The sequence below is a fragment of the Tamandua tetradactyla genome, chromosome 20 (assembly GCF_023851605.1).
Source record: "Tamandua tetradactyla isolate mTamTet1 chromosome 20, mTamTet1.pri, whole genome shotgun sequence".
Classification (NCBI taxonomy): Eukaryota; Metazoa; Chordata; class Mammalia; order Pilosa; family Myrmecophagidae; genus Tamandua; species Tamandua tetradactyla.
In genome coordinates this window covers 41,848,242-41,875,546 of record NC_135346.1, presented here as the reverse complement: position 1 = coordinate 41,875,546, position 27,305 = coordinate 41,848,242, and the positions used below count along the sequence as shown (strand labels likewise).

The 27,305-nt window shown below is 39.9% G+C and overlaps 1 protein-coding gene and 1 long non-coding RNA gene across 4 annotated transcripts in view; one reads left to right on the top strand and one right to left on the bottom strand.

Annotated features, from left to right (window-relative positions):
• Positions 1 to 26,439, top strand: part of ATP10B (ATPase phospholipid transporting 10B (putative)) — a 304,465-nt gene extending 278,026 nt beyond the window's left edge. For both annotated transcript variants that reach the window (XM_077137580.1, XM_077137581.1), the window contains 5 exons: positions 6,855 to 7,055; positions 8,509 to 8,589; positions 9,950 to 10,054; positions 19,292 to 19,479; positions 23,623 to 26,439. In XM_077137580.1, coding sequence (XP_076993695.1) covers positions 6,855 to 7,055; positions 8,509 to 8,589; positions 9,950 to 10,054; positions 19,292 to 19,479; positions 23,623 to 24,079 — 1,032 coding nt within the window. In that variant the 3' untranslated portion in view covers positions 24,080 to 26,439. The remainder of the gene's footprint in view (positions 1 to 6,854; positions 7,056 to 8,508; positions 8,590 to 9,949; positions 10,055 to 19,291; positions 19,480 to 23,622) is intronic.
• The window catches only part of LOC143664069 (uncharacterized), a 113,099-nt gene that overhangs the window by 26,425 nt on the left and 59,369 nt on the right, over positions 1 to 27,305 (bottom strand). For both annotated transcript variants that reach the window (XR_013166292.1, XR_013166291.1), the window contains exon 5: positions 2,543 to 2,597. This is a non-coding gene — a long non-coding RNA (uncharacterized LOC143664069). The remainder of the gene's footprint in view (positions 1 to 2,542; positions 2,598 to 27,305) is intronic.

The window sequence follows — 27,305 nt, the reverse complement described above, 5'->3', positions numbered from 1 at the left end:
TAGCTCTATAGTAACAGCTCTACCCTCCGGCCTTGGGAGTCCTTGCCATGAGGCCAGCTCTCCCCACACTCAGGGACAAAGCATCTCAGCAGAAGGAAATGAGTCAGGGGGACCTGGCTTTGCATCCTGAACTTGCCCCTTACTGGCCTTGGACAAAGCACTTCACCTGGCACATAGGAGGCAGCATGAGTGGCTCGGAGCAAGGACTCTAGAGTCACACACATGTCAAATCCAGGTTCCCATATTTCATAACATCCCTAAGCCTTAGTTTCCTCATCTGGTAAAATGAGGATGGTAATAGCACCTTTCTTGTGCATTGTCTATGAGGATTAAACGAGAGTTTACAAGTAAAGTGATTCCCAGGAAATAATCACCCTATAAAAGTAGCCATTATTTTTATCATCATTGTTAATGCTGTTGTGACTCTTACAGCGACTCAATAAATGAGATTAATTTTCTGATTACAAAGCAAAAAGGAAATAAAGAAATAGCCTGATTTGTATCTTAGATTCCTCCCCAGATAGAGCCAGTCCAATGCAACAGTTGCACCCCACACCTTGGGAAAATAAAGGTAAAGATTTCTTAGAGAATGTGGGACTAGAGCACACAGCTTCAACCTGAGATCCTGTAAGTCACATCGGCACCTTCAAACTTCCCAACAGGGAGTGCCCAGAGGGCAGGATGCTAAATGAAATGTCTAATGGCAAAAATGTTTGAGGTGGGGACATCTGGGTTCTAATCTCGCCTGACTCTAGCATGCTGTGTGACCTTAGAAAATTCACTTAACTTCTCTGAGCCTCAAATTCCTCATCAAAAATATGGGAAAACAATAGCTCTACTTGTCTCTAGATACATTATTAAGAGGCTTTACTGTCAGGGTGCCAAAAAGCACATAACGCTATACACATACACAGAATCATATGAAGATATTATCATTTCTCCTAAAAGCATGTTGGTTTCTGCCTTGTCAATAAAGGTCCGAAGTAGACATATACCAAACAAGGTACTAAAACTGTCAGAGGCTCTTGTTTGGAAAACTCTTGATTAACAATGGGTATAGAAAGAAATCAGAGCATTGCTACACTAAGGAAGGAACAAATGCCTGAGTTTTTCATTACCTAGTTCAAGGACCTTTGATTAATCCCCAGAAGGCTCCGAATAGAAACTGATTCCTGTTTGCATAAGGAAAAAGGAAGGATTAAGAGAAGGATGAAGGAAGAGACCACATTAGCCAAGTAGCTGCTCCAAATTTGCATTTTTCTCTCAAGTTCCAATCTCCCAGCCCTGCTTTCAGACACTGTCACAGTCACCCTCACTCAGGGGTAAACTTTCTGTGCAAAGTTCAAAGTAAATGTAAACAAACAGCAATGACAAAAAAAATAATGTAAACTGGATAAACCAGATGGTAATATTATTTCAGCAAGTCTATGCAAACAACCCACTCCATTTGACTTGAAACTCACTTTCAGCATGAAAGACTGTGTTCAAAAATACCCATTTAATTTCTTTTGCCTCCAAAAGAGTCATTCTTTTGAATAAGCACAACCTCTTCTCTGCATTAAATTTGTGAAATAGAAAAAGAAATGTTTCCAGCCAGCCATGCTTTCAAAGCTTTAATGATATTTATTTCCAGCCCAATGCCATGCTCGAGATTGTGATACTAATGCAGCATTATCTCCCCATTGCAATTAGAGGGTGGAGAACTATGACTTCCACATCCTAAACCAATTTCAGAAGGGATTAAAAACCTGCCTGCTCTGAAATTGGAACAATGAATTAATTACTGCACTGTAGCTGCTTGAGAGGAAGAGCAGGCCTCCAATCTCTGCAAGGCTCTCGCCAGGTCCAACGTGCTCTCTCTGAGGTGTAGAGACTCCAACTAAGCAGAGAGAGTGGAAAACAACCAAAACCCTAACTCTGTCTCAGGAGGAAACATGCATTTAATGTGAAAACTCCAGGATGAGCATCAGAACAATAGAACAACTAAGATTTATTTCATTTATTCAAATAATTATCGAATATCTGCTCTATGTCAGGAACTGTACAGACCCTGGGTATGCAGCAGGGATCAGGACAGATAGGGTCTCTGCCCTCACGAAGTTTGCAATCTAAAGCAGGTATCAGCAAACTTTTTCTGAAAAGAGCCCAATACTAAGTATTTTCATTTTTGTGGTGCATACACCCTCTATTTAAATCTGCTGTGATGGTTTGCATCCAGAGGCAATCAGTAACCAAACCATGTGGCTGTATTTCAACAGAACTTCATTTATGGCTGGATTTGGCCCGCAGGCAGTAGGTTGTCAATTCCTAGTCTAGTGAAATCTTGCTACTCAAAACGTGGTTCTCAGACTGGCAACATGATTAGCCTCACATGGAAGCTTGTTAGACATGCAGGTTCTCAGGCTTCACCCCAGGTCTACTAAGTCAGAATCTGCATTTTTTACAAGATCCCCAGGTGATTGGTATGAACCTTAAGGGTTAATCTCACTGTTAAAAGGAAAAAGAAATATAAAATTAGAAAAAAAATCAATTTCATACATACCGTCTCCATAGAGGAAGTCAGGATATGGTGGACATGAAACCAGGAGATGCTTAACCTAATCAATCAAGAAGAAAGTAGTATTTAAGGTATGACTTAAAAGAAGAGTAGAAATAACTTAGGGTCTTTATAGGAAATATTTCATATACATATATAGTTTATGACTTTATAACCCAGACTGTATCTAATTCCAAAAAGAAGCATAGGTGATTTACAATAAAAGCACAAAGACAATAGGGAAGTTATAGAGGAAATCTGGGAGGATAGAACCACAGAGAGGGAAGGGTGTTTATTTGCACAAGGAACCTGAGATAACATGGCTGCATGCTAAATGTTCAGGATAAAACAAGCAGTCCAGCAAATCAGGGGGAAGACAGACTCTTAGCTTAAAATTCCAAGATAAATTTGTCAGGCCAATCTGTCACAAAATCTTTCAGGAACCTGTCTTCAAGAGCATTTTTGTGATATCAGATAAATAGCTCAATAAATATTATTTCCCTAAACTCCTGTTCACCAGAGTTCTACATGCCACTGTAGTACTTCCTTGGCACTTCATTCTGCCTTGTCCTATCTGGCATAGCATTAGTAACATTAACACCCACCATCATTTATACTATGTACCAGACACTGTGCTAAGAACTTTACATATATATATAATTATGAGAGCTAAGAGTAGTCCAGGGGTTAAGAGCAAATGTCCTAGAACCAGGTTCAAATCCCAGCCCAGCTCTGCTACTTAACAGCAATGTGACCTTAAATAACTTATTTAATCAGTCTATGCCTCAGTCTCCTCAGCTGTAAAATGGGGATAATGTTATCTAACTCAGGATTGCTATGGAGATAAATGAATGAATATATGTGAGGTGTTTAAAACAATGCCCAGAACATAATGAATAAACTTAATTTGTCAGGATTAAACTAGATGATGATGATGGCGATGGTGATGGTGATGATATAGCAGATACTAACAACCTTGCAAGGTGGGTACAGTTATTATCGATTTTAGGGATGTGGTAGCTAAGAGCCTGAGGGATTGTTCTGTAGGTCACAGAATCAGGTTTTAAACCCAGTTCTTGTCTACTCCAAACTCTGCTCTATCCTCACCACTTTGGTATTCCGTGTCTCCTAGGGTCCAAGCACATGCTTCTCCAGTACTTGCCAAGTTCCTTGAAGGCAGAGGCCACTCTGCCCCAGGCTGTACATCTGCCCTCCAAGCATGCTTAGCACCATGCCTCAGCATGAATTGTTCAAGCAATGTTACATGATCATATCATCATGCCTGGCCACAGAGTTTGAGACTCTACCATCAGCCCAAGTGATCACTGGCTTGGGGTCCAGTGCTTGGGTTTCAACTGGGGTCACACATCGTAGCACCCATAGAATGATAAAGGTTTTACAACTTAGGTGCAATTTGGTGAAACAAAGTTGATGTTCATGGTCCAGAGCTGGAAGTCAGCTGGAAGTCAGAAGGTCCAGAGCTACACTGTGACGTATTGGAGGATGGTCTAAACCTGGCCAGCATGCTGCCATGCTCTTTTAGGTCCTCATGGCAGACACTGTGAATCATGGTATTCTTAGTTCAGTATCCTCCCACATATAGTATGCAAGGAGGAAACCTACTGTCTTCTCCTGGTATAGTACAAAGGACTTTGGAGTGGAGTGCTGGAGACTTGAGGTGTAGTCTTAGATCTTCAGTTGCCTTCACCAGCTTCATGGTGGTTACAAGGGTAGATTCTGAGACATCTGGCTTTGAATCGCAGCTTTGCTACTTCCCAGCTCTGTAAGCCCAGCCCAATGATTTGACCTCTGTGAGGCTCTGTTTCCTGACTTCCTGACTATCTCACTGGGCTGAGGAGAAGATAGATGAGTTAGACAGAGCTCAGGCCACAGTAAGGGCTTTGGGAGCCTCTTCAGGTGTTACTATTACTCTGGTTGTTGTTTTTGACCTCATCTGTAAGATAGGAAGTTTGGATTAAATGGCCTCACTTCCAGCACTGGCATCCCAAGATCATGTGACTTCAAGTTACAGTTTAAACAACAGCCAGCTGAGTGACTTTGGTATAGTCCCTTAACCCATGTAAGCTGCTCCAGCTCCCTGTGTGCTCAAAGGAGATAATGAATATTGCCTTACCCTTCCAGCTGGGAGGAAGATGTTTGGGGCAAAAAAGAAAAGAAAAGAAACCTCAGAGCCCTAAACAGCTGTTGAATGCCAGCATCAAGGAAACATAGCATTTTATTAATACTTGACCCAGAATGTCAAGTACATAAGACATTGATGTTGATTTGGGGACTCTTCCCAAACTCTTCCCAAAGTAAATTTCAAATCTACCTGCAGGGCAGGGAAGGAGGCAGACTGAGACCTCTCCCCTCTTAAATCCCCTCATCTGAGAAGTGACTTCATCCATATTCCTAGAGCAAAGCCCATGTGGCCGCACCAGGGCACTGCAGTGGAAGGGAATGACCTGAAGCTCAGGCCTACACTGGGGAGTCTGGCCTTCAAGCAGAGCTGATGCATGACCTGGGGCATCTCAGAGTGCCAGGATCTCATTCAGAGCCAGGAAACTTCCCGTTAGGCCTCTGGTCAGAAAAGTCATAGGGGAGAATCTCAGTCAGTATTGTCAGTGTATAATCCAAAGACAGGAGCCAGAGAAGTAGGAATGGTCAAAGAGAACTCAGATTCTGGTTGTGCCATTTTCTAGCTCTGAACCTAGGCATAGAGATAGTTGAGTATCTCAGGGCCTCAGATTCCTCATCTGTAGAGTGAGGATAATAATAGTTATCTTGTAAATCTAACACAGTCCCTGAAATGTGGTAGGAGCGCAAATAATTATTGGTGTTCTGCTGATGATAATATTGACATAAATAATATTATTCATAATAATATATAGAACTCCTCTTCCAAATAATACTGGACCTTGAGTTAGGAAACAAGAATACTAGCTTGAATGCAAAACTCCTGAATGATTTCTTGCAAGACCGTTCACCTCTCAATGCTTCCAGCATACAGAACTGAGAAGTTCTAGTACTAACTCCAGCACCAGCTGCTATGTGACCTTGGGCACATCAAGAAACCACACTGCAAATTGGTAGGATGAATAAGAATGTTGTAGTTTGTAAGCTGCCAGAATGCAATATACCAGAAACAGAATGGCTTTTTTTAAATGAAATTTATTAAGTCACAAGTTTATAGTTCTGAGGCTATGAGAATGTCTACATTAAGGCAAATGTCCAAACTAAGGCATCCAGGTAAAGATACCTTGACTCAAGAAGGCCGATGATGTTTGGGATTTCTCAAGGGAAAAGCCCATGGTGATGTCTGCTAGCTTTATCTCCAGGCTTCTTTAACAACTTACTTACCCAGGAGCATCTTCAAAGATCTCTGGTTGTGTGAGATCTGTTGGTTCTGTTGGCTCTTTCCAAAAATGTTTCCCTCTTAAAGGACTCCAGTAAGCAGCCCTACCTTGAATGAGTGAATATACATCTCCATGGAAACCAACTAATCTAAAGTTACCCCCACAACTGGGTCCCATCTCCATGGAAACAATCAAAAAGATCCCATCCCGCAATTTTGAATGAAGATTAAAGGGCATGGCTTTTCTAGGGTACATAATAGCTGCAAACTGGCACAAAGAGTGACCCAGCCCATCTCACAGATGGGAACATCTTAAGCGGGAAAGAACTTTAGAAAACATAAAGCAACATTTGGACAGAAGATTTTAAGTACTCACTGTCCCAGGTTACATGGCCATTGGGAAAGCATTTTGAGGTAAACCTTCTGGGGAGCGAGAGGGTCCTTTACACGTCAGGTGTCCTGCTCATGGGTTAACCTTTATATCACCTCTTCCTCGGGCACATCCCTTCCTATTACCACACCACTAATAATGACAACTGTGATTCCCTTATCATATACCATGGTCCGGGTGCTACTATTCCAACTGACAGACAACAAAATTGATGTTCGGAAAGATTAAGCAATTTTCTCAAGGTTACACAGCTTATAAGTGAAAGAACTGGGGATTCAAAATCAGGCATCTCTGCCTCCAAAGGCTGTGCTCTGAACCACCATAAAATCTTACCTTAACAGGTTGGTGGAGAACCCTTTGGGTCTGAAGAACATTGATAGCAATAAAAATAGTAGCAGCAGCAGGTTACATTAGGAAATTAGGATTATCTCTATTCCTTCTATACCCTGCACACGGTGAATGAGGAAACAAAAGATCTGAGACTATTGATGATTATCTGAGCTCCTGAGCAGTGGTTGATGGCTAACTGCACCCAAGAACCTCACTCACAAGGCCGTGTTCTCTGCTTGCAGTGCTATGTCAACCTGCTTTTCTGGTACCAGTTCTTCTGTGGTTTCTCTGGCTCCACCATGATTGATTACTGGCAGATGATATTCTTCAATCTCTTTTTCACCTCCTTGCCTCCTCTCATCTTTGGAGTCCTTGATAAAGACATCTCTGCAGAAACACTCCTGGCATTGCCTGAACTTTACAAGAGTGGCCAGAACTCTGAGGTAAGAAGTTCAGACAAGCAAGGGGTGGGGACCCTGCTTCTCCCTGACCTCCCGCTCCTCCCTGTAGGTGTCAGAGAAAGAGCACTGGGCTGGGGGGTCAGGAGGCCTGTGCTCTGGTTCCCGCTCTACTGCTTACCTCCTGGGTAACCTGATTAAATCCTCTCCCCTTTCTGGCCCTCTTCTTATTTGTTCTTGAGGGTATTGGACCAGACCAATGAGTATTTGTCTCTTCAATTATTTACTTAATTACATCACAACTAATATGGGACTATCCCGTAGGGAAGGCATGCAGAAAGATCCTAACCCCCTTGGCCAGCCCCCACCTTGAGAACCCCCAAGGCCCAGTTTTGGAACCCCTGGGACTAAAGATCAGTTTATTCTTGGGTAAGGGATTCATAAACACCCATAAATGAGTGCTTCTATGTCACATTGGGGAAGGCAAAACTTGGCACTCCAGATCAAACAGGAACATGGTTTTGAGCTTGCCGGTATCAAGGAGACCAAATCACCCTGAATGGTTTGGAGATGTCAGACAGCTGGCATTCTGTGTGGTCAGATGAACATAGGCGAAAAGACCAAATGGAGGTGAAGAGGGAGCACAAACCACCTCCAAAGTGGAACTCTGAGAAAAGTACTTCAAAAAGCCTGAAAGTGTCTGCATCTTTGGGAAAAGAGGACAAAGCCAGAGGTGGTGTTTGAGAGCTGGTAATTTTTTTGTGGACAGCCAACAAAAAACCAAGTCCAATTCTAACCCAAAGACTGATAAGGAGAGTAGCACAGCAACTCAAGCAGTTCACACAAAAGAAGGCACAAAGTTTACACAAAGAATAGCAGTAGCACATGTATACCTTGGGATCTTCCAATTTTACCCTTCCCATAGGCATCACAATTATATAATACATTCCTTGAGTATCTAACATTGAAAGAAGTTAATGTAGCTAAAGCATAAAGTATATTGCTTTTCCCAGGGAAGGCACAAAGAGTGAAGCATGAAATGAGAAGGCTTGTCCCTGAAGCTATTAAGCTGTGTCCCTTGGGATCCTGTGATTCTGGACTGTGATTAAGATCTTCCTTTCAAATGCCGTTTAGAAGCCTCAGACTCTCTAAACTTACAAAGTTTATAGTAGCACTAGCAATAAAGCTAATGCGTGGTAATATTTAACCACAAGAGAGTACTTACTAGATACTAAGGCATGATCACATTTAGTCTTCTTGAAACCCAAGGAAATCAGTGGTATTATTGTTATCCACATTTTATGGAAGAAGGAACCAATTCTCCGAGCAGCTTAGTGATTTTTCAAGCTGGGATTTGAACTGAGGTCTGATACCCCGAAGTCCATTCTGTGTATTGATAAAAGGCATTGTGAATGCTATTTCAACTGCCCCAGCCACATGCAAGAAAGGTGCATGCAAAGGACAGACTTAATTGTTGGTGTATTTTCTTTCCTGGCAGTGCTATAATCTGCTGACTTTCTGGATTTCCATGGTGGATGCATTCTACCAGAGCCTCATCTGTTTCTTTATCCCTTACCTGGTAAGTCATGTAGACCCATTCTGGCATAAATCACAAGGTGGACTGGTCCTATTTTCAGGCAATCCTGGCTTGTAGTGTCTTTTTGAGCACTTTACAGCAGAGGCTCAGAACACTCTATCCAAATACTTTAATTTCTGGCTGCCCTTGAAAAAGTGGAAGATATCATTATCTGGATAATCCTCCCTCATGGCAAAAATCTAGAGCTGACTTGCAGCCCTGCTTATAGGGGACGTATGCTCTCTATTTTGCCCTAGTTCCCTTTACTCCTCTTTATCTTACGCTTGGACTTCTTCACTCATTGCTGTTTCCTATCTGATCACAAATGGTATCTGAGTTTGCAAACTTTGATTTATATATAGACTTGTGCTTTCAAGATCAAATCAGGCAGCAAGTCCTGATAATAAGGGAAAATACATTGTCTAAAATAAACAGCAAGAATGCAGATAGCAAGGAAAACCAGCCTCATCTGAATTGTGTTCCCTGGTTTGAATAGTGAGAATTGAGATACTAAAGGATAGAATGCTCACCTGCCATGCAGGAATCCTGGGTTTAATTCTCAACCCATGCACCCCTCAAAAAAAGATATTAAAGGATAGCTTTACTCCTCCTAAGGGAGCCAGGGTGTGGGATAAAATGCCATCAGGTAAAAAGTATTGCTTTCCTAGCCTCTGGGCACATATTATTTTCTAATTAGCAACAAGATGGTCTTGGAGGAGAGAGGCTCTTGTGCTTTGTTTGAAATCCTTGGCTTACAATGCCCTCCCTCACCGGTCTCTGCTTGCTTTTCCTCCTTCATCTCTTGCCCTTGCAATGTGCTCAACAGACCTACCATATAGGATTAATTGAAGTTCTACAAACCCACCACATTCATCCTCAATTTGGGCCTCTACCTAGAATACCCATCCCCACCCTCTTCAACTGATCAACTCATTCTTATTCTGGTCTCAGCTGATATATCCCCTCTTCTCACTAAAGACCTCCTGTGTCTCAGTTATAGCCCTTATCATCTTAAATTGAACCACAGTTTCCCTGCTTAATAGACTGTAAACTCCTTGAAGGGGAACATGGAAGTATCTTCAGCAATTAGCATAGTTCCTGGGGGATTCTCACTAAACTCTTTGTTCATTCATTCTACAATGGTTTTAGAGCACCCATTGTGACTTCCTCTGACAAACATCTTTCTGAATAATGTAGCCTTGTCGACTCACTCTTGGTTTGTTCATCACAGATGGCAGCTTCTTCTCTCCCCATTTCTTCACCTCTCTGACAGCTGGCTTTATTGATGCTTTATGGTCATCTGTCAAAGGCAAAGGCCTGAGTCCACAGGCATATCTGATATGCCTGTTTTTCTCCTCCACAGATCTACAAGGACTCTGACATTGACGTCTTTACCTTTGGGATACTGATCAACACCATTTCCCTCGCCACAATCCTTCTGCACCAGGCAATTGAAATGAGGACCTGGGTAAGGACCCAAAGCCCCTTTGGTTTAGTTCCTGTCCATTGACTCCACTCATATTTATGAGTGTTTCACGTCATATTTGGAATTTACTCAATAAATACCTACTCCGTAGGGATGCAAGAGGTGTACAAGATAAAAGTCCAGGCCTCAATTTGTTTCTCATCTAACCAGGATTATAAAACTAACATATTTTAAACAATGATGCAATCAGTGGCAAAAATAGAGGTTATTGATTAAAAGTTCAGGAATGCTTTAGAGAAAAGGAAGGCATTAGACCAACCATGCTCAAGATTATGTTGGGAAAGTATGCTCCCCCTTTAATTTCAAGGTGAAAAATTAGAAAATAACCTCTGTGTAACCATGTCTCAAACATATCCAGACATTACTTTTTTTTTTTTTTTTTAGCATAGGCAGACACTAGGAATTGAACCCAGGTCTCCAGCATGGCAGGTGAGAACTCTGCCACTGAGCCACAGTTGCCCACCCCAGACATTACATTTTAACATCTAAAAAAACAATGCCAACCTTCTCATTGAATTTTTCAGGTTAAAAACTAGATTGACATGTATTACCTCATTTAACCCCACAGGCACACTTTATATTAGGTGGTATTTTATTCCTACTTTGCAAATTAAGAAATAGATGCAACAAGGTTAAGAAATTTTCCCCAAGTAACACAACTAGCTCAAGATAGAAGCAGGTTTTAAACCCAGGTTTTCCAATCCTGGAGCATTTGACCACTAAGCAGTTATGCGCAGATATAAAACTAAATGAGAAGAGACCACTTAAACAGTGGTCCTTAGCCATGTAAAGCTGAAATGACTCTTAATGGAACCATATGTGTTAAAAATTTGGAAAATTGCTCCAAGTAGGCTCAATGTGTTCCCTACATTCCACAGTGTTCCTCACCCACCATCCATCACACTCACCCACACCCTACCCACCACCATCACCATCACAACAAGCTCAACCAGGCCCTGATGTTCTGGGGCTCTGGCTGGTAAGAGTCACCAAGGGAACTTCCAGATCACAGTGTTCCCACTTTATAAATCCTCTCCAAAGACATGCCAATGACAGATAGAACAAAGCAATAAAACCAAAAAGGTATAGCCAGGCTTAAGGACAGGATAAAGTTCTCCATGGACCAGCACCAGAAGAAGCTGCAATACCATGAGAAGTGGGGATGGGCTAGACTCAAGCTACAGGCTTTCCAGGAGCAAGGGCAAGACATAGGTCACAGCTGTAGGAAGTCTGCTCCTATGGGAAAGGGGACTGGAGCCCTACTGACTGCTGGGTACAGGGGCTGGGCTGGAGTTCCTCCACTGAGGAAAGAAAGCTGAAGGAAAGATGTCATGACACTGTATTTAAAATTATAGTTTTATCAGAAGTTGTGAGTAAGAGAGTCGAGAGTCAAAGATATAACAGTGATACTAGGAACTGAGCCAAGCTAAAGAACCATTTAGAACTTTTGAAAATTAAAAATGGAAAGCACAATTTGTGGGATCCACTCTAGATTGGTCAATGGCATAAGTAAACTACCAGATTGGAAGGTGGTATTGGGAACTCATCTGGAATGCCAGACAAATATGAAAAGTTTAATGACTTTTATTATTAAAAACAAAAAGATGAAAAATAAATAAGAATTTAACTCAAAGAACTTAAAAAAATTGCCATGTAATTCAACATGTTAAAAGTTCCAAGAGAGGAAAAGAAGAGAATGATGAAAAAGCAAGTTCTAAGAGATAATTAATAAGAATAACAATAATTATGAGAAAGAGACTTAGTCAAAATAAATCTGAACATAGCATCTGGATATATCATAGTGAAACTGAACAATGTAAAAGATTCTGAGATAGCCTTAAAGTCTACCAGAGATGAGCACAAATTACTTTTAAAAACAGCAGTTAAGCTGACAAACAATAGAAGCCAGAAAACAATGAAGTAATTACCTTCAAAGACCTGGGCAGAAACAACTGGGACAACTATGCTATCGATCAAGATCTGACATTTTCAGATAGACAAACCCTGTGATGTTTGACACCCACAGACCCCCACTAAAAGCAAGAATGAACTTCTGAACAAACATTAACAGAAATGAAAGCTAAAATTATAAGAAGCAACAACCAGATGGTGAGAGAGGGTTGTTTAGTGGATAATTAGTCTATTCTAAAGTCTTCATCATATGTAGGAGGAGGATATGCGTATTTAACTATAAATTTTATAAAGTCTACATTTGTTTGATTTATTAAAAACTTAAGGTTAACTACTAAAAGAATGGTAAGGAAAAGGAAGGATATACAGAACTAACAATTCTACAGAATGTAGGGAAGGTAAAAGCCCAGAGCAAAGAAAATCAATCATAAACAAAAAGACAGAATAAGATGTTCAGAATAAATCCAGAATGTATCAATACTAACAATAAATGTAAATGGATTAAATTCACCTATTAAAAGCAAAATTTTTCAAATTGAATATTTTTTCTTCCAGCCAATATGAAGAGAGACTGATATGGATCAAAGGACAATAAAATAGAAAGGGTATAGACATTTGAATGAAATGATCACCTTTTATTAATATAAAATTAATTTATTTAATATATAAAAACTCTGCTCCAAACAAATGGCAAACATAAATCACAAAGGAATTCTGAAGACTCAGTATCAAAAAAACTACATTCTCTGACAACAATGTATTTAAATTAGACATAAGTAATAAAAAGATAGCCTAACAAAACCTAACATACTTGAAAAATTTTAAATGTACTTCTAAATAACATATGAGGTAGAGTAAATTATAATGGAAGTTACGCTTATTGCTGACTTACTATGAAAATATGAGCTGTGAAAACTTGTGTGGTACTACTGAAACTTTTTTTCTAACAGTAAATAAAGAACTATTTGCAAAGTCACTTTGAAGGAATGGGGAGAAAGGGGGAAAAATTCAACTTTCCCATTTGGAGAATTCCTGATATTCTCACAAGCAGTGGGGACAACCAAACAAAAGGTTGAGCCCTCAATCTTGGGGTTTGCCCCTATGAAACTTATCCCTGCAAAGGAGAAGCTAAGCCTACTTAAAATTAGGCCTAAAATCACCCCCCAGAGAATCTCTTTTGTTGCTCAAATGTGGCCTCTCTCTCTCTAAGCTGAAGTCACTCCCCTGCCCCTTCTACATGGGATATCACTCACAGGGGTGTAAACCTCCCTGGAAACATGGAACAACAATCCTAGGATGAGATGGGACTTGGCATCAAGGGATTGAGAAAACTTTCTTGACCAAAAGAGGGGAGAGAGAAATGAGACAAAAAGTGTCAGTGGCTGAGAGAATTCAGAGTTGAGAGTTTATCCTGTAGGTTACTCTTACACATTATATAGATATCCCATTTTTAGTTTATGGTGTAGTTGAGTGGCTAGAGGGAAGTATCTGAAACTGTGGAGCTGTGTTCCAGTAGCCTTGTTTCTTGAAGATGATTGTACATGACAAAGCTTTTGCAATGTGACTTTGTGATTGTGAAAACCTTGTGTCTGATGCTCCTTTTATCTACAGTATAGACAGATGAGTAAAACATATGGATAAAAAATAAATAATGGGGGAACAAAGGTTAAAATAAATTGGGTAGATTGAAATACTAGTGGTCAATGAGAGAGATGGGTAAGGGGTATGAAATACATGAACTTTTTCTTCTTTTTTATTTCTTTTGCTGGAGAGATGCAAATGTTCAAATAAATGATCATGGCAATGAATATACAACTATGTGATAATGTTGTGAGCCATTGACTATATACCATGTATAGACTGTTTGCATGTTAAAAATGTTTGTATGTTTGTTTGTTGTTTACAATAAAAATACTTTAAAAAAAAAAAAAGATGAGTGGGGGGGTGCAAGGGCAGTTCAGTGGTAGCATTCTCACCTGCCATGTGGGAGGCCCAGGTTCAATTCATGGCCTTCCCCTTACAAAAGAAAAAAAATCCAACAAATGGTGCTGTAATAATGTGGTCGTCACATGGAAAAAAAATGAAATGTGACCCCCAACATATAGCATACAAAAAAAAGGTGAAAAATAAGTCAAGAATTTAACCCAAGGAACTTTAAAAATTACCAAAGAGTTCTAGAGAAAATAAAAGAAAGGATCAACAAAAGCAAAACTGAGCACCTTAAAATTCTAATAAAAAATAGTCTCTCTGGCAAAGCTGATCCAGGAAAAAAAAAAGAAAAAAATAACACTAGGAACAAAAGAAAGAAAAAATAATGACACTAGGAATGGAAAAAAGGAATATATGTATAGATACAATCAATTTAAAAGAATCATTTTCTGAACATGTTTAATGACATTGGTAATATCATTAAGCACTAAATTTACCAAAACAGAGTCAAGACCACTCAGCAAACCTGAAAAAACAAATCACTATTAAAGAAATTAAATTGGCAACCCTGTTCCCAAAGACAGGACCAGAAGATTGTACAGGTGAGTTTGACCAAATTTGTGAAGTACAGACAATCCCTATCTTACACCAATTTTTTCAGAGTAGAAAAAGATAAACAATTAATTTTTCATGACTTGAATAACTGTTGTCAATTGGGCATGGGCAGTTAAAAAAAGTAAATCACAGACCAATTGCACTAATAGACATAGATGTAAACCACTCTAAACAAAATATTAGCAAATCATCTCAGCAATGTGTTAAAGACAATAAAGCACAATAAATAAAAGTAAAGATTTGCCAAGGAATTTCTGTATGTTGCTAGTAGGATACAGACTCATCCCTCTATTCTGGTGAGCTATTCGAAAAGGCCAGAAGAGTTTAAAGTACTCATACTCTAAGGACAATTCCACTTCTATGTATACACTCTATGTATTATGGGTATATAAGGAAACACATACAAGAACGTTCATTACCATGTTGTTCTTAAGGGGAAAAAAAATGAAAAGAGCCTAAATGTTCATCAATAGAATAGTTTGCGTGATTAAATTATAACTATATCCATCAACATAGATAAAACTCAAAATCATTGTGTTGAGTGAGAAAATCTACCTAAGGATACAAATACATGAAAAAGTAAAAAATAAAAATAAAAGCATCCATAAACCTGGATACATAAACTTGTAAGTATAAAATATGTGTAACAATGATAAACACAGAATTTTTGTTCAAGGTTAAAGAGAGAGCATTTGTAAGAGAAACACAGATGCTTCAGTTGTACCTGTAAGATCTAACCTTTTGATAAAATCTAAGGCAATTATGGCATAGGATTAAAATTGATAAAGCTAGATAAGATTGGTGTGGATTGAATTGTGTACCCAAGTGTCCAAGTTTGGACGTGTTTTTGGTCTCAGTAAAGGTGGATCCACTGTAGAGGGATCCATTGTAAATAAGATCTTTTCAAGGTGTTACTTCAATTAAGGTGTGGCCCAATTGAATCACATTGGGCTTTAATCTGCATTACTAGAGTCCTTTATAAACAGAGTGAAAGTTGAGAGAAACCACAGGGAGCAGTCAGAAGCTAGAAGTCAGGAAGAAGAGAAGGAGAAGATGCTGCCATATGCATTCCCCTGTGATGAAAACCCCAAAGATTGCTGGCAGCCAGCAGATTTCAGAGAAAAAACATTGTCTTGCTGATGCCCCAATTTAGAACTTCTCCTAGCCTCAAAACTGTGAGTCAATAAACTCCCATTGTTTAAGCTATCCCATTGCATGGTGTTGGTTTTAGCATCTAATAAACTAAAATAATGATTTACTGTTCTATGCTTGAAATATTTCATGGAAATTTAATTACAGTTTTAAAAATCTAGCTCAAGATATATCCAAAGAGGAGCACTGCTCTCTCTGACTCTTAGACATTAGAGTTTTTTTCCCTTAACTTTTCCAAATTCCCTACAAACTGTAATCAGGCCTCAATTGTGTGTGAGACTAAAAATTCCAGACCCTGTGTAATTGGTGACTCAGCTCCCCTTAAAAGAGAGAACCTGTGCCTTTCACTCAGCTTTAAGCATCACTAAACAAGCTAATGCATCTCTAGACCAGGTATAATGCTAGTGATTTTGAGTGCTCTTGGGAAAGGAGACAGCTGTTAAAAACATGAGAAATGCATTCTCCTTTTGAAAGTGCTTGAAGCAGGGGTAAAGTCTATTTCTCCCCTGTGTAGAAATCTAACATAAATTTTAATAGTTATGCCAGTCTTCACAGTATCAACCAAAACAATTATAAAAATTGGGTAAATGTTTTCAGGAATGGGATGGATCATTCAGATCATCTTTCCCACAGAAAACAAATGAAAATACTAGATGGAAAAATTTTAAGGCAAAAAATAAATAAATAAATTCTTTAAATGTGTGAAAGAGCTGACAAGATAGAGAAGAGCAAAACCCGAGGGCAGGGGCTTCTCACCTTTCTCACCTCTGTCTTTGGGAGAATGCCTGTATGTTCTCTCACATGTGTACCTAATAAAACTTCTTGCTGCTTAATGCAAACAATAACAAAAAAAAAAAAACCTCATGGCAGGGAGTGTTCTACAGAGGCATGCTCGGCCAAAGCCTTGAAAGAGTTTGAAATCTTGCCCAAATAAACTTTGTTTTTGGTAGACTCAATGGGCACAAATCAAAACCCAGCCTCCCAAAAGTGGGACTCTAATAAGAGACCCGCCATACTGAATCAGGACCCCAGCAGCTGCACTGTCAGATGAGGATAAACACAGAAGTGAACCCACAGAACCAACAGGACTGGTCCCACAGCACTGGACCTCTGCACAGAGGACCTTTCCTGGGACAGTGTGACCTTGCCCTAGCCTTCCAGCGATTTGTGGCCCAGCTTCATAACACCTGGGTGATCCAAACCTCAGCCGATAAATTCAGATTAAAGTGGGTTAGGATGGGCAGTGCCCAAGGGCATCTGCAGGGACAAACACAAATCTTCTCAAACATGAATCCTCTTCATTGAAGCCTCAAATGTTCCCTAATAACTTCAAACACAGCAAGTTACATCTGAAGATAACCAAGCTCACAAGGAAACAAGAAGCCTTAAGTGAGGACCAACAGAAACAAGCATCCTAATCAAATATTTCAAAATATTGGAGTTATCAGATATAAATTAAAGAAAAGCTATCTTAACTATGTTTAAAAAACAAAGAATAATTTTTAAATATCTTTAAAATATCTGTAGGAATGGGTAGACTAAAAAAAGCCACCTAGCAGATTTGAAAAAAAAGCAAACAGAACATTAAAAAATTTAGAATACAATAATTATAATTAAAATTTTGATGACTGGTTTAACAGCAGATTAAACCCATCTGAGAGGAGAATTAGTGGTCAAAAGAAACCATCCAGAATGCAAAGCAGAGAGGAAAAATAATGGAAACTATGGAAAAGGTATTAAGAAATGTAGAAGACAGGTTAGTATCTAGAAAGATCTAACAAGCATTTGATCAGAGTTCCAGAGGAAAGGAGAATAAGAGAATGAGGCAGAGGAAATATTTGAAAAGATAGTAACTTGAGAATTTCACAGAAGTTGCTGAAGAAAAAAAAAAATCACGGATTCAAGAAGGTCAACTAAACCCAAACAAGATAAATAAGAAATCCACACATACATCGTAGGGAAACTTCAAAACACCAAAGAAAAATTGTAAATCATAAAAGCAGCCAGATTTTAAGAGAAAAATGTTTCTTTCTAAGGAACAGCAGATAAGGAGAGAACTAATTTCACAGCAGCAACAATGAAAACCAGAAGAGAATAGGATAAATTCTTAAATATGCCGAAAGAAAATAACTATCAAACAAGAATTCTATACCTATCAAAAATATCTTTTAAAAAAATCTTTCCAGACTGGGAATGGAACAAAGAATTTTCAGAAGAACAAACACAGTGAGCATATCACTAGCAGACCCTCACTAAATGAAAATGTAAAGGATGTGCTTAATGTCAAAGGCAAGTAATCCCAAGTGGAGGATCCCAGATGCAAGAAGGAAGAAGGAAATAGAAAGTTGTTAACATGTAAGTAAATCTAAATGGATATTGACTATATTAATCAATGATAACAATGACTCTGGGATTTAAAAAGATGGTGGAACTAAAATATACAGCAGCAATAACATAAGTCAGGAGGAAGGGAAAGAGAGTTTATTTTTCAGGAACCTAAAACCTTCAGATGGTCCCTAGGCCAAATAAGTCCTGAAACCCAGAATCACCAGTCTCTCCAAGAGCATCAACCAATTGCATCCCCACCCCATAATGTTGACACCGCTTATCAACATGAAGAAGTTAGAATGGTCATTGCCCAAACATTCCTAAAGATTTGGAGAAGCAGCAAAGGAGATGGAGTTGTAACAAAGAAGATAGGATTTTTTTTAATTAAAAAAATTAACTAACACAACTTTTAGAAATCATTCCATTCTACATATGCAATCAGTGATTCTTAATATCATCACATAGATGTATGATCATCATTTCTTAGTACATTTTCTTCAATTTAGAAAAAGAAATAGCAAGACAACAGAAAAAGAAATGAAATGATAATATAGAGAAAAAATAAAAATAAAAAATGCAAAAAATATATAAAAAACAAAAACAAACAAACAAAAACTATAGCTCAGATGCAGCTTCATTCAGTGTTTTAACATAATTACATTACAATTAGGTAGTATTGTGCTGTCCATTTTTGAGTTTTTGTATTCAGTCCTGTTGCACAGTCTGTATCCCAAGAAGATAGGATTTAATCAAATGAGTACAACTGCTGTATCATGATATTGATGTCTTTTAGACTCCAGTGTCTTGGGAGTAGCTAGAAGGAAATACCTAAAATTGTGGAATTGTAACCCATACCATACTTTGAAATGTGCTCTATAGCTACTTGTTAAAATGCACTTTGGAATTTATCGCTTTTTTGTATATATATTTCACAATAAAAAAAAATGTTTAAAAAAAAACAGGGAAACATATATAGGCCATAAAACGACAAAGAACAACATGAAATTTATCACCACCAAGTTAGGTCAATGGTTCCCCTTAAGGATGAGACAAAGGTTAGGGGCTTTTGGGATGAAGGCAGTGTTCAAGTTTTGGATGGTAATAAAATGGGTGTTTGCTTCAAAATGATCCATTAAACTCTCCATGCCAACTTTTATGAATTTTTTATGTGTGTTATATTTCCCCCAAAAAAGTTTAAAACAAAGCTGGCCACATTGTGTGATTGCACTGCCCCCTAATCTAAGCTAAGACTTCAACAGTGTTCCTTCCTCTCTCTCTCCACAGACCATTATCCACGGGCTTGTCCTCCTAGGCAGCTTCCTGATGTACTTTGTGGTATCTCTAGTGTACAACGCCACCTGTGTCACCTGCAACAGTCCCACCAATCCCTACTGGGTGATGGAACGCCAGCTGTCAGACCCCACTTTCTACCTCATCTGCTTCCTCACACCAGTCGTGGCTCTTCTCCCAAGGTTTGAACATGAATTACCAATCTCCCCTTAATAAACCATTTTCAGAACCCAACAGTTAGGAGTTTGACTCCTGCTGAGATCCTTGTGGCTATGGTTTTATAGATAGAGTGCTAGCCCAGAAAGAAAATGCAGAACAGGCAAATAACATGAACTCACGTTGCAGGTTAGCCAGAGAACAACAGCTGCATCAAATCTGGTCCGGGTTCCACACCACGAAGTTGCTTGTTCTTCCCTAAAAGCCCCATGGCCTCTCAGTTCCCTTCCTCTGCTCATGCTGTTCCTTGTGCTTGGGATGCCCTTCCCATTACTTTCACCCTTGGACATCATTTCAAGTTTGACTTATTGTAGAAACCTTCCACGAATTCACCTACCCTTTTCAGGCTGAAACGGGTCTGCTTCTCTCTTTTGTGGTCCCACCACCTAGCTATATCTCTGTCATTACCTTACCACATTCATTACAAATTACATTTGGTTCTGTCTTACCATCAATTCCTTAAGAGAAAAGATCCTCCTTATCTCCATATCTCCAAAACCTAGCACAGCTCTTGTCAAATAGACAAATGGGCAATGGATGCTGAAGGAACAAAAAGTTCAATAAAACAGGACTCTTGCCCTCAAGAAGCCTACAGTCCTGCTAAATGATCCAGATGCAATTTTGACCATAACACAGATGAGAGTGACTAGTATTAATTGAGTGCCCTGAGGATGTAGAGTGGGAAGTGACTAAGAACAAGCATCAAGGCTCAGAGGACATAGTTCCCCACTCCCATCCCACCTTCACCCCAACTTTTGGGGAGAGGAACCCTGAGAGAGGCCGTGAGAACTATGCCCTCTTTGGAAAAGGACATGAAATATGTGGTTAAGTATTTCTGTCCCCATTTTGCGGGTTAAGCAGCGTTATGGTCCCCACTAGCCAAAGACTGAAATCCTCTGTTTTGTATCTTATTTAAGGGTTTGGAAAGAGAAAATTATAAATTCCATATTCCTTAACTCATCGTTGACCAGGAAATGTACTTGGAGCCAGAGGCTACCAGAATTAATTAAGCAGTTTGATGAAAATTCTTAACAAGTATGGAAAGATGGTTGACACATGTGCTTTGAAAAGAGAAGTACTCGGCGTTACAGCTTGTTAAGCAGATGAGAGATGAGTTAGGAAAAAGTTAGCAAATATTTACTTACTAGTTGCTGCAACACATAGCTTAAATCTATGCTTATTCTATATTATCATCATAAACTTGAATTTCTGTTTAATTCTGTTAACTACGAAAGGCAAAGAGATTTCCTAATAATGAAAGGATTATTTTAATAGTTCAAAGAACATTGACTTGTAACCTTGCAACAATTAGTGTTTGTTATAGAACTGTATCATAGAATGTTTGCCGTAGAAAATTGTATCTGTTCACTTAAAGTTATAAACTACATTTATCACAGTGGAGATTGATTTCACTCACCAAGTTTGTGATAATTAGCCTGTAATTATGACCTCAATAATTGAGTTCAAATTAAGTCAATCAGTATAAAGGGATGGTACAAATTCTCTTAAACAAGGAGCATAGATCCATGTAAATTATTTCATAGATGAATCAAAAGTAACTAACAGACTAACCTTAAAGCATAAGGCAATCTCTTAATTAGCTACAATAGAGGCCAATGGTCCTTGGATACACTTTGCTTGGCTTCCTTGACCCAACATTCTCTTGGGTTTTCTCCTGCTTCTCCAAATTCTCCTTCTTTGTCTCCTTTGCTGGCTCATGATCCTGACCTTGACATGGTATATGTTAAGGCTTAATCCTACATTCTCTTGTCTTCTAATGTCATTTCCTCTCCATAGACATAGCAACTACTGTTGTGGATTCAAATTTCATTTTCAACAGATGAATCTCCAATATAAATTCCCAGATCTCTCTTGTGAATTTCAGATACATCTTCTAGCTACCTATTCATCACCTCTACTTGCACATGATAAGTTTGAGGTGAGTGGGATATGTCTATAATTTAACTCATGATTCTTCCCTTCCAGCACAATCATCATCCAAGAAACCTGGGTTCTTTTCAGCAAATGCTACCCACTCAGTACCAAGGCAGACCCCTAGGAATCATCCTTAATATCATCTACTAGCTTTTGCCCATATCTAGCCTATCACCAAATTCTGACCATTCTACCTGCTAAATATTTCTCAGTCATTATGGTATAGGTTATTACCTTTTTACCCCTACATTACTTCAAAAGCCTCCTATGAGTCTTACTGTAATCCATTATCATCGCATGAAAGGATGATCATACCATCTATTTATAACCTTTCAAGGGCTCCCCAAGGTCTTTAGAATAAAGGATGAAAACCACAAGATAGCCTACAGTCCTTGCCTGCTCTGGTCATGCCAGCCCCTTCTGTTTCATACTTCTCCACTCTTGTCCTCACTTTCCACACTTCAGCAGCACTGCCTGGATTTTGGTCCTCAGCCCCTCTGCCTGGATACTGCCTATGCATCCCTCAGTCCTTGGTTTAAAAGAACCCTCCTTGGGAAAGACCTCCCAGGCCAGGTCAGGTGTTTGACTCTCTCATTGCTCCCTCTATTTATAATTATACTCATGTGTTACACAAGAGCCAGAGCCCTGTGTGTCTTGGTCACAGCTTAATCCCTGAGACCTGGCCCATTGCAGGGACTTGACAAGTATTTGTAGAATTCATGGACAGAGAAAGAAGTTGGTTGTCTTGTGGGAGCAGTTTAAACTGAGGAAATTCTAGTTTCCAAATAAGAAAATGAATCTTTCCTGAAACACATACAGGGTCACCTATTCTGCCTCCCTGGGTGAGAGGAGATAGAATGGGGAAAAGTTCATCTCACTCCATGTGACCTACTATGGTCTTCAGAGCCCCTTTGCCCACTGGGGTGTCACAATGCAGCTTTTAGTTATGATGGAGGTTATGAGAGCTTCTTTTCTTAGAAGCCTTTAATTTTTTTTTAAAAAAAGGACTAATTTTGGAAAAGTCCCTAGATGTCATTTGAATCAATTGGATTGCTGGGGTTTTTATTAGAGAAATTGTAGGTTTACAGAAATATCATGCATAAAATACAGGGTTCCCATTAGATTACTTTATAGATAAAGAAACCAATACCCAGAGTGGGGACATGAATTGCCCAATATAACAAAGCTGAGTGTGCTTTCTCCATTCATCACATTGTTCTATGCAACTTTTCATCTCTTCCCTTTCTTAAACTTAGAATAGGGAGAAGATTCCAGGTACAGATAGAGACTCCTAATTCCAGAGTCCACTACAGGCTCCTTACAATATGGCAGGGGTGACAAGAACACTGGATTGGCCAACAGGGAGTTCCCTTAACTTTTCGGAAAACTGTGAAATTCAATTCCTCACACTAAGCCTGCATGGAGTAAATGGTGATAATATAGTATCTCTGTGAAATCAGTGTTCCCATGGATTCCATTATATATATGGAATATAGATATGTATATACATATATATATGTGCATGTGTTTAGACACTACTTTAAATTTATTAAGTTCCACAAAGAGTTCCCATTACAGAGTAGGCCAATTTGCCTAAATTAGAGTAGTCCAGAAATAGAATGGACTTCTTTGTGCACAGTAAATAAGGACAATCCTCTGAGTCAGAGTGCTTGGTTCTGATCATATTTCGACCACTGTGGAACTTTGGTCAAAACTCTGAATCTCTGCATGCCTCAGTTTCCTCATCTGTAAAAAGAAGGAAACAGGACTGACTTTGTGGGATTTGGGGGAGAATAAAATGAGTTAATAATATGTAAAGGGAGTGGGCAACAGTGGCTCAGTGGCAAAGTTCTCACCTGCCATGCCAGGGACCCAGGTTTGATACTCAGAGTCTGTCCATGCCAAAATAATAATAATAATAATAATAATAATATGTAAAGGACTTAGAATAGCCTTTGCATATGTTTATTGTTGCATAAGTGTTTGCTGTTTTATTTCATTGTCATTGTTGTTGAGCTCCCAACACCAGAAGTGCCTATGCATAAATTTGATGACCATCAAAGAGCATCCTGACCTCTTTGTGGAGAGTTGAATTCTAAAGCCCTTTTCAATGCTGAAATTCTATACATCAACAAAAAATCAGAAAATATCTTTATTCTATCTTTTCCCACCAGATATTTTTTCCTATCTGTACAAGGCACCTGTGGGAAGACTCTGATCGCAAAAGCTCAGAAAATTGACAAACTCCCCAAAGACAAAAGAGACCTGGAAATCCAGAGTTGGAGAAGCAGACAGAGACCTGTGCCTGTACCTGGAGAATCTCAGCCCACCCACCATCCTGTGCCACCTGTCCCAGAGCAGGACTTCCGAGCCAGCGCCCCAAAGAGTTCTAGGCCTCCCAAGCAGAAGCACGTGGAGAACAGGGTGCTCCATGGAGAGAGATGCGGTGGAGGCCACAGAAAGTATGATCCTTGCTCAGGGGCCATGCCTGCAAAACTCTCATCTGGGGAGCACCTTCTGGGGCCGAGTAGGACAGTGGCTCCCAGAGCCCACTCAAGTGGACAGATGGATGCCCCCCAGCCCCGAAGCAAGGGCAGACATCGCAGATCCCAGAGTGCACTGACCATATGAGAGGCCTGTACAAACTCAGAGGAGGCCTCCCAATCACTGGTCCATGCAGCTCATGATTCTTCCTCTTCATGGCAGAAAGAATGTGCCAGTCTTATTCTTTTGTTCTCCACGAAGCTTGACTTCCTTAGAGGAAGTGCTGGCCCCAAGGGGTTTTAATAAAAAAAGACGGAGAAACAATCAACTTCCAGCTTTCTCCTGCTGCAAGGGAGCAAACAGGTATTTTATAAGAAGGCTATGTTTCTGTTATATTGAGTTCTCAATTTACTTTCAGCTTGGAGGCATTCTTCTAATTCTCTAGTCAAGCACAGCCTATGACTCAATACAACTGGGCCATAATTTTCAAAGATTCCAAGAAGTGTATCAACTTAAGCAATATCTCAGGATCTAGTTTCCAGCCTTGTAAAACCATAACCTCCATCCCTCAAGACTGAGAATTAACATTTCAGAAGAGTCCCGTGGCTGCCAAGTGTGTCATCTTGAGTGTTTTCCACCAAATACCCTGTGAGGATTAACATTCCTTCCATTCACAGGGAGATGGGTCTACATTTTGTCTTGAAGCCACAGAAAACTACATCCAAAGATGGAAACTAAACTTGAACTCAGTTCCACAGACACTTCTGACGGTTGTAGGGCCATAGCTAGAGAAATAGGCAAGGAGAAAAAAACAGATTAAAGATAACAGATGCACCAGAAGCCCCATGTTTTGGCTACTAGATCATATGTCCCACAATCTGGGACATCTGCCAAGAGGACACGGGCAGCACTCTTTTTTTAAGCTATTTATTTTATTTATTTTTAAATATAATTCCCAATCCTCAATCAGCTCTCAGAGTAGGAAAACTAAAATCAAGAGGTTTTAGCACATCTGTACCCAGAATAGACCCATTAGATAGAACAACTCTGACACCAAATAATGATATCTTAGAAGGTGAAAGCCTGAGCTAAGGTTTAAGCCCATTCATCCAACTTATTCCAGAGTGCCAACTCTGGGAAGTCACTGATGTGTGCTTCAAAGGAAGTCTCACTTCACAGGGCAAACAGGGATTACCTAAGACTTCCTATCCCTAGAGGTCATAAAGGCCAAAAAGGTAAAAGAGCTCAAGCAGTATTCAAATAAAAAATGGATGCTGGAACTCCAATAGACTGTCAAGAGAAGCTAGATCTACTGTGGACAAAGATTATCTACCCTAGTCTTTTAAGATAAGTCAGGGAGGGGGTTGGAGCCCACCCTGCTTAAACTGGAGCCTATATTAGAAAAAAAAACACTGGGGTGGATGGAATAAGTGTGTCAAGTCTTCAAGCCCAAGAGTCGTAGGTCCCAGCCATGAGTTGATGTCTCACTTGAGTAACTCCTCAGTGAATAAACCAAAAAGAGCTCAGCAATGAACTCGGCAAATGGCAGTCTGAGTTGGTCCTTTGACCATCTGCCTGGCAAACTGGAGAGGCCATTTGGAGCATCATCCTGAGCCAATACACTGGATCTACTTCTGCCATACAACGATGCCACACTGGCCAGCTGATGGGTATTGAGGGGAATCCTGAGTGAGGATTTCTAAAGGAGGGGCAGACAGGTAAATGCACCAGGTGAAAAGTAATGATATGAGTTCTCTCTAGGGAGGGGACTGAGCCAAAACTTGGATCTCAGGGGCACCCCTTTCCCCATGCCATTACTGCCCATTCCGGAAAGTCGGAAGGGGCCAGGTGGGAAGTTTCAGAAAAGAATAGAGCAGTGGGAAGGACTCTGGCCCCAGGAGATCTGGGTTTGTGTCTTTGCTTTACCCCCAAACTCTCCAGGTGCCCGTAGACTAGAAGCAGGATGCCACACCTGCAAATTAATTAGAACTGTCCCACCTCCCAGGTTTGACAAAAGGATTATATGGGGGATGTCAAAAGCCTTTGAATGCCATAACCTCCCTGGTAAGAACACAAAGGATTTTAATTTCAGAAATACGGGGAACAGAGGCATTCTTTTGTACAAAATAGTCTGATGCTGCTCTCTCGCTAGGGTGATCAACCGTCCCAGGACTTTCCTAGTCTTAGCAATGAAAGTCCCAAGTCTGTGAAAAACATCAGTTCCAAGCAACCCAAGACAGTTGGTCACCTCTTTGTAAACCAAACTGTGACCATTCAACTTGTCATCTCACTCACAGGGAAAGATTTAACAACTATTTCCCTATAATAAAATGCTAATGACTGTACATAGTGCCCTTTTATACTTTTATGATCTTTTACTGATTGACTGGAAATGTGTCATACTTTAGTAGAAGAAAAAGAATAAACATGGTAATCTATAAATGACAAAACCTGAAGTTCTTTTTGTCTTATTATTCTTTATATTATAACCACTGGTTCTGAGTAGTCTCTCATTTATCCATCCATCCATCCATTTAACTTCTATAAAGCCCCTACTAGGTGCAGGGCAATGTGCTTGGGGCTTGCAGGAACTTAATCCCTGTCTTACAGATACTCGTAGTCTCATTGGATCCCCAAGGCATATTATTAAGAGCATACCTGATCAAACATGAAAGTGTGGCACAAATCAAAAGGGCTATAAGAATTAGAAGCACCACAAGCAATCCCCTCTATCTGAAACTCCACACTGGCTACTCCTCTCTTCTTGGAAGCCTCACACCAACCTCAACACCAGATTGATTTAGGTGCCCCCTTTCATTGACTCATTCAATAAATATCAAGGTGTATGCATCATTGAGAAGATAAAACAGGGAACAAAAACAGGCCCAGACCCTGCCCTCACCAAGTTCATAATGTAGAAAGAGAGACAGACAATAACCAACGAAACCAACAATTGTAATTACAGACTGTGAGAGAGAATGGAGAGGTCCAGAGCCAGGGTTGGCAGTCGGGGAGGGTGGTTCTCCCTGGGGTGGTCACAAAAGTGTTCTCCAAACAGGAGAGGACCTTAACCATGAAAACAAGGTAGCAGGGAAAGGCCATTCAGGATGGAGAGAACCAAACCCTTGCATATGAAAGCTCTGGAAAAGGAAAAGAGCTTGGTGCCTTCAAGAAAAAGAAAGGAGTTCAGTGTGGCTTGACCCTAGTAAGTGAGAGCAAGTGCTGCACAATTACATCTGTATTAGCTTCCTGAACACGGGGGTGCTGATCCAGACATAAGACCATCATGTAAACCTCATGGCAACCTGACAAGGTAGCTACTATTATGCTCCCCTTGTTTGGTCAGCTTTTGCTGCATAACAAACCACCCCAA